This window comes from Rhopalosiphum padi, chromosome 3 (assembly GCF_020882245.1).
Source record: "Rhopalosiphum padi isolate XX-2018 chromosome 3, ASM2088224v1, whole genome shotgun sequence".
NCBI lineage: Eukaryota > Metazoa > Arthropoda > Insecta > Hemiptera > Aphididae > Rhopalosiphum > Rhopalosiphum padi.
Window position 1 is genome coordinate 77,007,657 of NC_083599.1, and position 13,272 is coordinate 77,020,928.

Consider the following 13,272-nt stretch of genomic DNA (forward strand, 5'->3'; position numbering starts at 1 on the left):
AGAATGTGTTTCGTGAAGAATATATCAAATAATTCGTCAATTTTTACGCAATACAATACAACATTTGTTTCGTTAACTGGTCCAATAAGGCATTTTTTTCTTTTTTTTTTTTTAAATATCGTACTTATATACTAAAAAATATTCCTTCATTGTTTTACTTACATCGATAATTTTTAAACACGTTTTTGATTTTTTAACTTGTTCAATAACATCATCAAAATCACTGAACCGTTGTTCATAAGAATACTTTTCATTTTTTCGTTGAAAGTTGTATGAACAGTCTGTACCCTAACAGCACAGACCTTCCCGGGTACCGCCTATATAGAGCCCAATTGATACTTAACAGGAATTTCCTGATGGGCTGCATTTCGACCTCTCCGGAACCTCCCGTGTAGTACTCAATTGATACCTAACAGGAACTTCCCGATGGGATGTATTTTAATCGTCCCAAGACTTACCCAGTAATTCCAGTTAAATTGTAACCTTAATGTATTTACATTTTATGTTTAATTTATAATTGCATTAGTAAAAATCATATAATCCTTGTAATAATATTATATACTTCTAAATTTATTAATCAACAATAAATAATATGTTCATTGTCGACGTTTGTAAATAGAATAGAATCTGCTTAATATACTTAATAATTTTAATGTGATTTTTATACGGCTATATTATAGTATTAATCATTTATTTATTGCAATCAACTTACTATATTATTATATTAGGAATATTATATTAAATTATAATATTATGATTCTAACATATAAACTGTAAACATTAAACAATATTAAAATCTATAGAATAATATTATGGCGGCATGGCTCATTACGCAATATGCGCCGATATCGCGGAGTATGGATAGTTTGATGTTTACTTGGAAATATAAGCTATTTTTATATTTTTCATGAATATTCTTAGAGTATACTTCTGCACCCTACCCACATGATAGACGACGCCGATACCATGCAATACGATAAGACTGACCAATGCGTATCTACTATTCTATTATATACTATCTAATATATATATTGTTTATGGTGTTATAACTTATCGATTATTGAATAATAAGTATTGTTATTTGTTAAGATTATTTGACTTTTATTTTTTAAACATTTACATTTCGATTTCAACCGTTCTTGGTGCTTGTCGTTTCAACGTTATTCATTGCGTCACTCCATGCTTATTGCTTATATCCACGTGGTTTATAATTTGTAAGTATAATGTATATTATTGCTATTATACTAAGGTACAATATATTATGTATTTATTGTAATATAATTTATCACACTATTTATTTTTATTTTAGCTGGCTGTTGCACAAACCTGAACAGTGAACTGATCACTGCATAAAATATAGTTGATACTTGATAGTCTGTAAGTCATTTTGTAATTATATTTATTTACAAAGTTAAATATATATATTAATATTAATAATTATTTAAAATATTCATCTATGTATAACCATAATATTAGTATATCTACTAAACGTACAATATTTAAAAAATAATTTATCTACTATATATGTAACAAAATAACAGTCGATAAAGTAAAAAAGTTATTGATACCAACCTGAATTAGGTCTATAACCAAATAAATATCTCATCACATTTTTGCTTAGACCTCTAATAATCTTTAAAATAAACTAAACATTTTTTCTTTAAATAAATATTTTAATGTTATACCTAGAAAGAACTAATTTTAAACATGGTTTTTTTACAATCATTTCTTATACTTATACTGATGAATCTTTATGTCATGAAATTAATATACTTGATATTATTTGATGGATAACAATCCATTTTAATTTCTTTAGCTAAATGGAATGTGAATTATTCAATTATCACCAAAACTAATTCTAGTTTGCAAAAAATATTAAAAAGGTATAGTTGTTTTGAAATTTTGAATAATGATTGTAGTGTTGGAGTTTTCAATTAATTTAATTCTTTATAAATATAAGCTAATATAGTTTATATAACAATATCGACTAAGGTTTACATTTTATATTATATTAATTGCATCAAAGTAATAATTAATGTTTAAAACTAAATACTAGTAAGTACATACATATTATTAAATGTTTATGGTACAGTTGACTATAAATTAGAAAAATATTGCCTGTTTATCTATCTCAGTCTTTTATAAACTGTCAAGACTTGAAATGGGTGAATTCATTAAATTTATATTCAATGGTGTGGTGAACTCAAATATTGTCAGAGACTAGCATTTTTTTTACAATTACCAAAATACCACCTTATCTACCATATACACATTACACTTCTATTAAATAAAAATGATGATTAGTTTAGTATATTACCCCACTCACTCACCCATCAAGAAACTCAAAAACAGTCTTTCGATTATTCTTTTTGCCATCTCGCTGCTTATATTATTTGTATTTTACAAACAAGTATATTTTATTGTTTTTATATTTAGCTATATACTCAAGATTAAAACCATGTCAGATTTAAGTAGCACTGAAGACGATGTAGGAATTATGGAATTAAAGTATGTATTTAATAATTATTATTATTTAGGACATAGACTTCATACAATTGATCATTTAGTTATTACATAATATATATGCAATTAACTCTTTTTGTTTATAATAAAGTATGTATTTATAGTCACTTATCCCAATATGGCAAAATATTAACAAAATATAAATTTGGTTACATACCCTGAAAAATGATGTTTAATAAAAAAAAATGAAATCTATTATGTTCTATCAATATTTAAATTTTATAATAATAAATAATCAGTTGGTTTATCTTATCTTTTTTTTTGGTAGGCATTTGTTTGTAGTAATATTATATTAAGTATAAATTCATAGTAGGTACCCATATGTAATGTAATTTTTCTAATCTAACAACATTAGGTAATTACAAAATAAATAAATGATTAAATATATCAATATAACCGAAAAATAAATTTTAACCAAGTATTAGATACTATCTAAAAATTTTTATTTAATTTTTAGTTACACTATAAATATTATTAATTTTTACATAGACTTAGAAGACCAGATAATGAAATATCAGCCAGACAATTAAGACGAAGAATTTGCTATGATACACAACTTCTAACTAAAAAATTATTTCCAGATGTTTGTACTAATAAGTCTTCTGGAATATCTGTTTCTCCTAATTGTGACCAATATATTGTTCCCGATTCATTACATGACTCAAACAATGATTTAGAGAAAAGTTATTCTTCAGAAAAATGCACAAATTATATTACAAATAATAACCAGTTGTTACAATCAAATAGTGGTTTTTCTTTGCCATCCACATCTAATCAAAACGATTTCTTGTCTGAAAAAAATGAAACTTCTTTCAGAACTAAAATAACAACCTGGGCTGTTACAGAACAAATAACTCATAAATCTTTGAATAAATTACTTCAAATTTTAAAGACTCATTCTTGCCATAGTGATTTACCATCCGATTGTCGATCTTTATTAAATACCCCTAGAACTACAGTTATAAAGGAAGTTTATCCTGGTTACTATTGGCATAATAGTTTGGAAAATGGAATACAAGATTTTTTGAAATATAAAGGTCATCTTATAAAAGAAACTATTGAATTGGTTATCAATATTGATGGGCTTCCTATCAGTAAATCCTCAAGCAGTCAATTATGGCCAATTCTAGGATCAGTTTTTGGTTTTAAAGATATTTTTATTGTTGGAATCTATCATGGAAATTCTAAAAAACCTGAAAATGCTAATTTATTTTTAGAAAGATTTGTTGAAGAATCGAAACATGTTATAGAAAATGGTATTTTTTTTAATAACAAAAAGTTAAGTTGTATAATAAAACTCATCTGTGCAGATGCTCCAGCAAAATCGTTTATTTTAAATGTCAAAGGACATACTGGGTACTCAAGTTGTACAAAATGCTGGGACGAAGGTGAATATTATGAAAGAAGAATTTGTTTTTCAGATACGGCAGGAAAAGAAAGAACGGATCGTGAATTTTTTTTAAAAAGTGATGAAAATTATCATTTAGGTGCTAGTGCTCTTGATGAAATTCCATTATTAGGCCTTGTTACCAATGTGCCATTGGACTATTTGCATTTAATTTGCTTAGGTGTTATTAAAAAACTTATTCATTTGTGGTTTTGTGATAGCCTTAAAGTAAGATTGCAATTTCGAAAAATTAAAATAATTTCTAATTTATTAAAAAACAATATATACCCATATGTGCCTTTAGAATTTCAAAGAAAACCTAGAGCATTAGAGTTTTATAAGCAATGGAAAGGAACCGAGTTTAGACAGTTTTTGCTGTACAGCGGTCCAGTTGCCTTAAAAAATGTTTTGTCTGATGAAGTATACAATCATTTTATGACTTTACACGTAGCGATCACTATCCTTTCTTCAAACAATTTATGCACTGATGAACCAAATTTACTCTATGCCCATCAACTACTTCAACATTTTGTTACATCTTTTAAAACTATCTATGGACATCACCATGTTTCACATAATGTTCATGGTTTACTTCATATAGTACAAGATGTAAGAAATTTTGGATCATTGGACATGTTTAGTACTTTCAAATTTGAAAATTTTATGCAAAAAATGAAAAAACTTTTACGGAAAGATGACAAACCTCTTCAACAAATTGCTCGAAGGATTCATGAGATCATATGTTTTCGTGAAGAAGAAACTATGCCTTTTTTGTATAATGATAACATAAGTTTCAAAAACACTCATACCAATGGTCCTCTTTTAAATAATTGTTCAGATTTTCAGTTTTCAACTTTGTTATTTAAAAATATGACATTTAAAATTCAAACAAAAGCAAATAATATTTGTGGTCTTACTTCAGGGAAAATAGTTATCATCGAGAATATAATATGCTCCAAAATAAATAATGAAAGTTACATAATCGGCAAAGAATTTTTAGAAATGAAACCATTGTATACTAAACCTTGTTTATCTTCTCATTTGGGTATTTATAAGGTTTCAAATCTTTCTATAAGGGAAATGTTTTCCTTAAATAATATTATCACAAAATACTTTTTGTGTAAAATTGATTTGGAATGTTATGCCGCCTTTCCACTTTTACATATTGACAATGATGAAAGACCTAGCTTATAAAATTTAAATCAATAATACAAGCTTAAACCCAATAGGTTAGATAGAATTTTAATTTTATTTGTTTTTCAACTATTATATAACCTATGGTTTTTAGAAAATTGTTTTTGTAAAAAAGACATTAAACTAATTTAGAAAAATTTGTAGGAAATATGTGATTGTAGAATTTATTGATGGGGTTCAACTAGTTCCATGCAATTGGATATCGTCAAACCAAAAAGGAACATTTTATCCAGAAAATATAAACTCAAAGCAATATGACAAACTGGTTCTTAATACTGTTCCATATAAGTCTTCATGGAAAACATTTTCTATAATAAAAATTTGGGGTTCTTCTGGTATTTAAAATTATATTATTGTACGTTATCAAATAATGAATTTTTATTTTTATTATTATTTAGATAACTTTATTAGGGCAAAACAAAAATTAAAAATTGCCTTGCAATTATCTGAAACTGAAGACTTAAACTCTGAGATTGATGAAGTACTTGCAAAAAAAAAACGCAGAGAGCTTGCTGCTAAAAGGGTTAATAAACAAAATATTTTATCACCAAAAAGGATCAAAAGTCAAACTACAAAAGTATCTAGTTTTTCTATTCCACCACTACCAAAAGATCCATTTAAGTCATTACCTGGTAAGTATTACTAAAAATTAAATTACTTTGTTTAGTTTAATTATGTTGTTTTATACTATAAAGTGTTAAATGCTGATCACAAACATGTTGGAAAGAATACTAGAGGTAAAATTATATTTCTTAGTAAATATCTAAATAAACAAATTGGGTACTTTTTATTATAAATTTAGTACCTATCAATTTTTCTAGATAACGAATCTTGCAGAAAAAATATTGCACATTTATACTCCCCTTCTACAAGTAAGCAAGATTGTTCAGTTGATAGAACTTATATTGAAGAAAATACTGAAGGTAAGACAAGTATTAAAGTTTAAAAATCTAAATTCAATTTTTAATATGCATAATTTCTGTTTTTAGTTTATAAATTGCCCAAGCAGAACAAACATATTTGTAATTCTCCTTCATTTACTCAAAATTCATTTCTAAATAATAAAAACAATTTGTACTTAAATCAATTAAAATTATACTCGCCTATTAGTGAAGTTAATATCACCAAAAATACTGGTATGTCTACATTATCAAACGGGTAATATAATACCTGTGATATATTTAATTTATTATTAATTACATTTTATAGAAAATGATCTGATGGCATCTCCTCCAATGTTTATTGATAGTCCAATTAAAAGTAATCAAAAAAGGAGCTTTTTTGATATGACACCTGAATCTACTAAAAAACATAAAAAAAATGTTGCAGTGAGACAACTATTTTCTTCAACACAGTCAAATATATCAGAAATAGACAATGAAGTTAATGGTAAAGAATTATAATAATTTTAAATTATCCCTTAACAATATTTGATCTAATATTAATTAAATTGTATAGACAATTATTTGATGGCAACTCCTTCAATATTAAATGACAACCCAACTATAAGTGGTAAAAATAATCTTTTTGAAAGTACACCTGAATCTGCTCATAAACATATAAAGCATGTAGCAGTGAGACAACTAATTTCTAAGACAGAGTCTGAGATATTAACAAATGACAGTGAAGCTAATGGTAAGAATTAGTATCTTAAATCATATTATACAGCTGATCTATTCTAAAAATAAAAATTGTTCTGGTATCTAAATAAATATATATATTTTTCAATTGTAATTTTATGTTTACAGTAAATCATGGTTGTATCTTAAAATTTATTACCTCAACATTACCACAACTTAATTCAAAACTCAATAAAATAATTTTAAATCAATCTAAACACGAAGAAATGCTGAAAGATATTTTAAAGAATAATTTAGTACACGATGATAGCTTTCATGACAATACTGATTTGGAAGGATTCCCGTTGAATAATTTGAATTCTTTAAAAGAAGTAGATTCAAAACTAAAGTCTGATACATTATATTATAAATGTTTGGTATGACAGTTCATAAAATGTTACACATTACTTTTGTTTTATAAAAAAAGCATACATATTTTCCCTAGGTAAAACGATTGAAAGAATTTGGTGGTAATAATGTATACATGGTGACTAAATGCATAATGGAATTTTTGATAACGGATAATTTAGGGATGCAAATATCATTAACGGGACGTGGAACAAATAATAAAAAAAATGAAAAAATGTCTCTGATTTCGTTAACAATATTTAAATTGATAACACGTAAGTAGAATTTATTAATGAAATATATTACTTTTATTGCAAAGATTATGTTATTATTACTATTAATACTTTATATTGAGAAATTGATTTATCATTTCATTTTTAGTTACATTATTAATATTGGTTTTTAGTTGTTAATTATTTAACTTGATAGCAATGAATTTGATGTTAATATATTTATGAGGATGAGAATATATAAAAAATATATAATTGAGTTCTATATGTGAAGTATATTGGTTGTGTATATATTATATTACATAGATACTTCATTTTCATATCATTAGTTTTTATTTTAAAACTTTGTACTTGATTTAAAATAATAAATAAGTGTATATTTTTAGAAAGAGTTGAATTAATAGTATGCTAATTATTTCAGTGATAGTCTATTATAATTATAATTTAATTTATTACACTTTCTAATTTTAAATAAATATGTATTTTAAATTGCAGGAGTTATAATGAAAAATGTATCCGGTTCAACGATAGTTGATGTAAATAAAGCCGTTACTGGATGGTTAAAACATGCCAAAGAAAGATATGGAAGACGAGATTTAATACATAATACCTAACATACATTATTTGTTACTTTTTTGAAAATATAAATTTACAATTATAAAAATGCATATATTTTATTTCTATTTTATTATAATACAGCATGGTAAAGCTGAATGTTGTTATTATAATATTATTAATAACATAATAACTACAATAAAAGAAATATTTACAATTTATTTCAATTTCAATAAGTATATTAAAAATTAGTTGTGATTAGATTTGCTAAATGAAGTATTTTTGTTTGAAAAATCTTTGAAAGGAGAATTATAAATAACCTCATGAGGGGTATTCCAGTATCTTTTTTTCAATCTAAAATTAATCCTTCACAAGATTCATTTAGGAAACATTGAGACCTAATTGGGATGTATGTATAACATTTTCAGAAAGTTTCTGGGACCTTAACAGACTGTTTTCAGGAATATAATGGGATACATGGAGACCATAATGGGATACATGCAGACCCTAATGGGATACGTGCAGACCATAATGGTCCGTGTTTAATGCTTGGTCCAGTTGGTTCCTGGCAGGCAGTCTTGTGGAAAGTCCGAACTCGGACATTTGGAATCCTACAGACCGTCTTGGACTTACCCAGACCGGTCCGGGATTTAAATAGGTACTTCCTATCAAGAGTCTCAGAGTCTGAAAATACAGTCCTAAGACCTTCCTGGGAGGGTCTATGTGCTGTTAGGGTATGTCAATAGCCATTTCAAATAAGTGTAGTACATACTACATATGACGATAGTTGTATACATACTAAGGTAATTATTTATATAATTTTTCGTTAGGCATGTTATTTTTAAATGTAACCTCCACCGACATTATAATAAATGTAGGTATCAGTAGTATGTATTTGTATGTTCTGAGCACTTTTGGGCAGGGAGATTTTAAAAGTTTAAGGGGGACTTTCCCCCTCAAGCCATTTTTTTTTTCCCTGTAACACGAAAAACACTGTTTTTTCAAAAACCATAATGTATGTTCTGAGCACTTTTGGGCAGGGAGATTTTAAAAGTTTAAGGGGGACTATCCGCCTCAAGCCATTTTTTTTTTTCCCTGTAACACGAAAAACACTGTTTTTTCAAAAACCATAATGTATGTTCTGAGCACTTTTGGGCAGGGAGATTTTAAAAAATCAAGCGGGACTATCCGCCTCAAGCCATTTTTTTTTTCCCTGTAACACGAAAAAACACTGTTTTTTCAAAAACCATAATGTATGTTCTGAGCACTTTTAGGCAGGGAGATTTTAAAAAATCAAGCGGGACTATCCGCCTCAAGCCATTTTTTTTTTCCCTGTATATCATACATATTGGTTACACTGTATCTTTTAAAAAAATGTTATAAATTGTTTATTTAATCCACTTTAGTTCAGTTAGTAATAAACCTTCGTTTGATCAAGTTCTGTTATTTTCTGTTAAAACATTTTTTTTGTAAGTGAATATTTTCAGTTTTAAAAAATGAATTTTCGAAAATTTAGCAACAATTTTTGCTCACTTGTTACTTTAGTACGAAACAATGTATATCCTGCACATCCACAATATACTACATTTTCATCAAGATTGAAAACATTCAATTTATTTCCACTAACTTCATCTCAAGATAAATACTCATTAGCTGAATGCGGTTTTATATATTCAGGAAAAAAAGATATCGTTGAATGTTTTTGCTGTGGACTTATCTTACATAATTGGGAAAAAGATGATAATCCATGGATCGAACACTCAAGATGGAATCCGAAATGTATATATGTTCTATTATCAAAAGGAAATCAGTTTATTGAAAATGTGATAAAAAAATACGGTAATATTAACAACATTTGTGAATGTAATTGTGAATCTAGGTCATATGATACTGTTTTCTGACAAATTGTATGATTCTAACTTCTAACTTTTTTATGCTATGGTAAATAAATATTTATTATTATAATAAATAATTTAATTGTGTTAATACATGATATAATACCTCGTGAACATGTGGCCTAGTGGGATAACGCGTCTAGTTTAAATTAAATATGTTAATGTTTATAAAATTTCAGGTTCTATGGTTAGGTAAGTAGGTAAGTATAATAGCCCTTTACTCGTTATCTGACTTGGCCACATGTTCACATTTTTTTTTTTTTTTTAAATGTCTAGACCCCCCCCCCCATAGGTTTAGTATATAATATGTAGAAGTAAATAAAAATTACTAGTTTAAGCTAAGCTTCCTACTGATCATATTCATACTTAAAAACAATAGCTCTTTACTACATTTTTTTTTTTTAATATTTTAGAAAATTATTGTTGTTCAAAAAGTGTTCACCATTGGTAGAACTCATCAACATATAATATGAATCCATCACTCGTTGTATCAAAATCAGTGTTCGATATCCGTCCTTTTAGCAAGAAAAGTGTGACGGTTGGACTTCTAGTTAATAAACAGATTTCAATTATTATATTATTAGAATGTAAATTAACTAAAAAAGTTGTAACGCTTGATCTAGAACAGTGGTGCACATTAATGTGTGAAAACAATTTTAATACAATTATTAATAATTTACATACTCGATGTAAACGTGTTAGAATTTCAGACAACTTTTTCTACTCTGTTAACGTAAACCAATCAACTATTGTTTTATATTCTAATGATAATTACATAACATTATCTCATGTTGATCTTCATCGTTTAAAACAATTACAACATTGTATAGACTTGTATATAGTTGAAAAACAGAAAAAGTTGGAATCATACCAAAAAACATTCGATACAGCTTACGCGTTAATCAAGGCTGACGTAAACGGGTTACCATTGTCTTGTCAACGAAACGAGTTTACAAACCAATATATTCAAAATTATGATTTCAGCTATAGCAATATACAAAGTGATGATATTTCATTCATGTACGAGCTATTACAATTTCATTTTAATTCTTTATCAAACATGATTTTGCAGGATTTAATAATATTGTAATAAAAAAAATATATATATATTTATGAATTATGACTTTTTCAAAATATTTCGCTATCGAAAAAAATATATCATTATTTATTAATACTGCTTATATAGTTATATATTAACTATTAATAATAATTTTTATATTATTTTTTTTTTTTTATTTTAACCTATGAATGTATTATTTTTTTTTTTATTTAAATAAAATAGACATAATATATTGTAATTAAAGTTTTATTATTTATTAAATGATTTCCACCACTATTATAAACATAGTTTATTACATATCAAATACGTGTAATTTTTTTCTTTGAATCCTTCATAAATCGGTCGAAAAGTGTTTGAACCAATTCATTTAGTTCACTCGATATGGCTTGGTCCTTTGCCTGATCGGTTATTGAAAGTTTCATCGAACACTCAGCATGTTTCCATCTATAAAAAATATTCATACAAAAATTATTTTTTATAATAATATCTTACTTTAAAAATAAATAACTATAGTATTAATGTATACTATAGTTATTTAGTTATATTCGAAGCGCGATAGTAAAATAATATTATATATCACCTGTCCTTAGAATCAACATGCTCAATGTTTTTTGTTTTATAATGCGACAACGTCCAATAGTCAGTCGATTTTTCGTCAGCAGGTGCCTTTACAATTAAAATCCCATCGTCTTGCCGAATGCTCATTGAATTTCTGACTTCGAGTGCAATTTTGTGATCTTTCATCATTTTCCCAATTTTATCTCGATAAGAAACATTCTTTTAAAAAAAATAATTTAATTATAATTTTGTTCACCTGATGGGTTATGTAAAATCACTCACTTTTTTCGATTTTTTTCCATTATTTTTTTTCTCACATACCCTCTTTTGACCACCCGGTTTTGTTCCAGTTTTTCTATCTTGCGCTTCTATCATATCCACCTATAACAATATTTAAGCGATTAGTTAATGTTTTTTAGTTTATACACAGTTTTAATTAAATGTTTAATAATTTCAACATTTAAAAAAGTAATAGTAACGTTATATTTATCTTTACCAACTATGGCTTAATATTTGATTCTATTTAAATATAAAATAATATATCTATATAAATATATAGACATATTTTTTTTTTTTTATACTTACATCGCTTACAGCAAAGGATTCTTCATCATCACTCCTAAATGAATTGACCGACATTATTTAGAATGAGAAGTACTTAGAAGTACTTAGAAAAGTATTTTAATTTAATAAAAAAATAGAAAACTATTTGTATAAAAACATGGACTCGCTGTAGACTCGTTGAAGTAGACTGAAAAAGTTATATCAAAAGGCTTCCTTATATATGTGTTCTCTCCCCGGTCACAAGTAGTCTGAGTTCATTATACGACCTCACCCTCGTTATTACATTCTTCAAAACCAGATTTCTTTTTTTTTTTACCTATTTAATACATTAATCAATAATAACCTTTTCTTATTTACAGATAAGCAGATTTCATAGTTTAATATATAATATGTAAATAACTCAAATTAATAATAGTTCTGAGAATTGCCAGTATTTTCGAAACGTGTTCGACTGTTTTTATTTAAAGTTCATTATACGACTACGACCTCGCCACTATATAATCTTTAAACCCAGGGTTTTTTTACCTATTTACTATATTTTGACATTTAACAATAATAACAGGTTCTTATTTGCAGATATACAGATTTCATTTTTTTTTTTTTAGTATATAATGTACAAATATTTCAAATTAATAATAGTTCTGAGAATTGACAGTATTTTCGAAACGTGTTGGTCAATGTTTTTATTTAAAGTTCATTATACGACTACGACCTCGTCACTATATAATCTTTAAACCTAGAGTTTTTTACCTATTTAATATATTTAACAATAATAACCGGTTTTTTTATAAAGTTCATTACACGACCACGACATCATTACTATAATCTTCAAACCCAGGATGTTTTTATCTATTTAATATATTTTGGCATTTAGCAATAATAACTATTCTTATTTACAGATATACAGATTTCATATTTTTTAGTATATAATGTGCAAATATCTCAAATTAATCATAGTTCTGAGAATTGACAGTATTTTTCGAAACGTGTTCGTTAATGTTTTTATTTAAAGTTCATTATACGACTACGACCTCGTCACTATCGTTATATGATATAATCTTTAAACCCAGAGTTTTTTTTTACCTATTTAATATATTTTAGCATTTAGCAATAATAACAGGTTCTTAATTACAGAAATGCGGATATCGTATTAAAATATAACCTCCGACTCTGTAAACATAATATGAATATCATAAAAAAAATAGTATACTTTCTATTAACACAATTGATTATAAGATTTTTAAAGAGATGGAAAATTGAGTACTATATAATAAGGAAACATTTTTTTAAAAACATTCAGTTTTATTGTGAACACAAGTATACGCAGAACACCAACATT

At 26.3% G+C, this 13,272-nt stretch overlaps 2 protein-coding genes across 2 annotated transcripts; one reads left to right on the forward strand and one right to left on the reverse strand.

Annotated features, from left to right (window-relative positions):
- The first annotated feature begins 1,037 nt into the window (after positions 1–1,037).
- On the forward strand, positions 1,038–7,956 carry LOC132927990 (uncharacterized). The gene is made up of 13 exons (XM_060992538.1): positions 1,038–1,214; positions 1,310–1,377; positions 2,437–2,508; positions 5,249–5,439; positions 5,503–5,736; positions 5,800–5,841; positions 5,926–6,027; positions 6,094–6,240; positions 6,314–6,493; positions 6,563–6,739; positions 6,853–7,100; positions 7,169–7,346; positions 7,797–7,956. The coding sequence occupies exons 3-13, from the start codon at positions 2,459–2,461 to the stop codon at positions 7,913–7,915; spliced, it is 1,668 nt and encodes a 555-aa protein (XP_060848521.1). The 5' UTR covers positions 1,038–1,214; positions 1,310–1,377; positions 2,437–2,458; the 3' UTR covers positions 7,916–7,956.
- Positions 7,957–11,041: 3,085 nt separating this feature from the next.
- On the reverse strand, positions 11,042–12,953 carry LOC132927251 (uncharacterized). Its single transcript, XM_060991750.1, has 4 exons — positions 11,955–12,953; positions 11,652–11,750; positions 11,392–11,588; positions 11,042–11,255 (listed from the first exon to the last, which is right to left on the reverse strand). Exons 1-4 carry the CDS (start codon positions 12,006–12,008, stop codon positions 11,111–11,113), a joined length of 495 nt encoding a protein of 164 aa, XP_060847733.1. The 5' UTR covers positions 12,009–12,953; the 3' UTR covers positions 11,042–11,110.
- Positions 12,954–13,272: the final 319 nt, after the last annotated feature.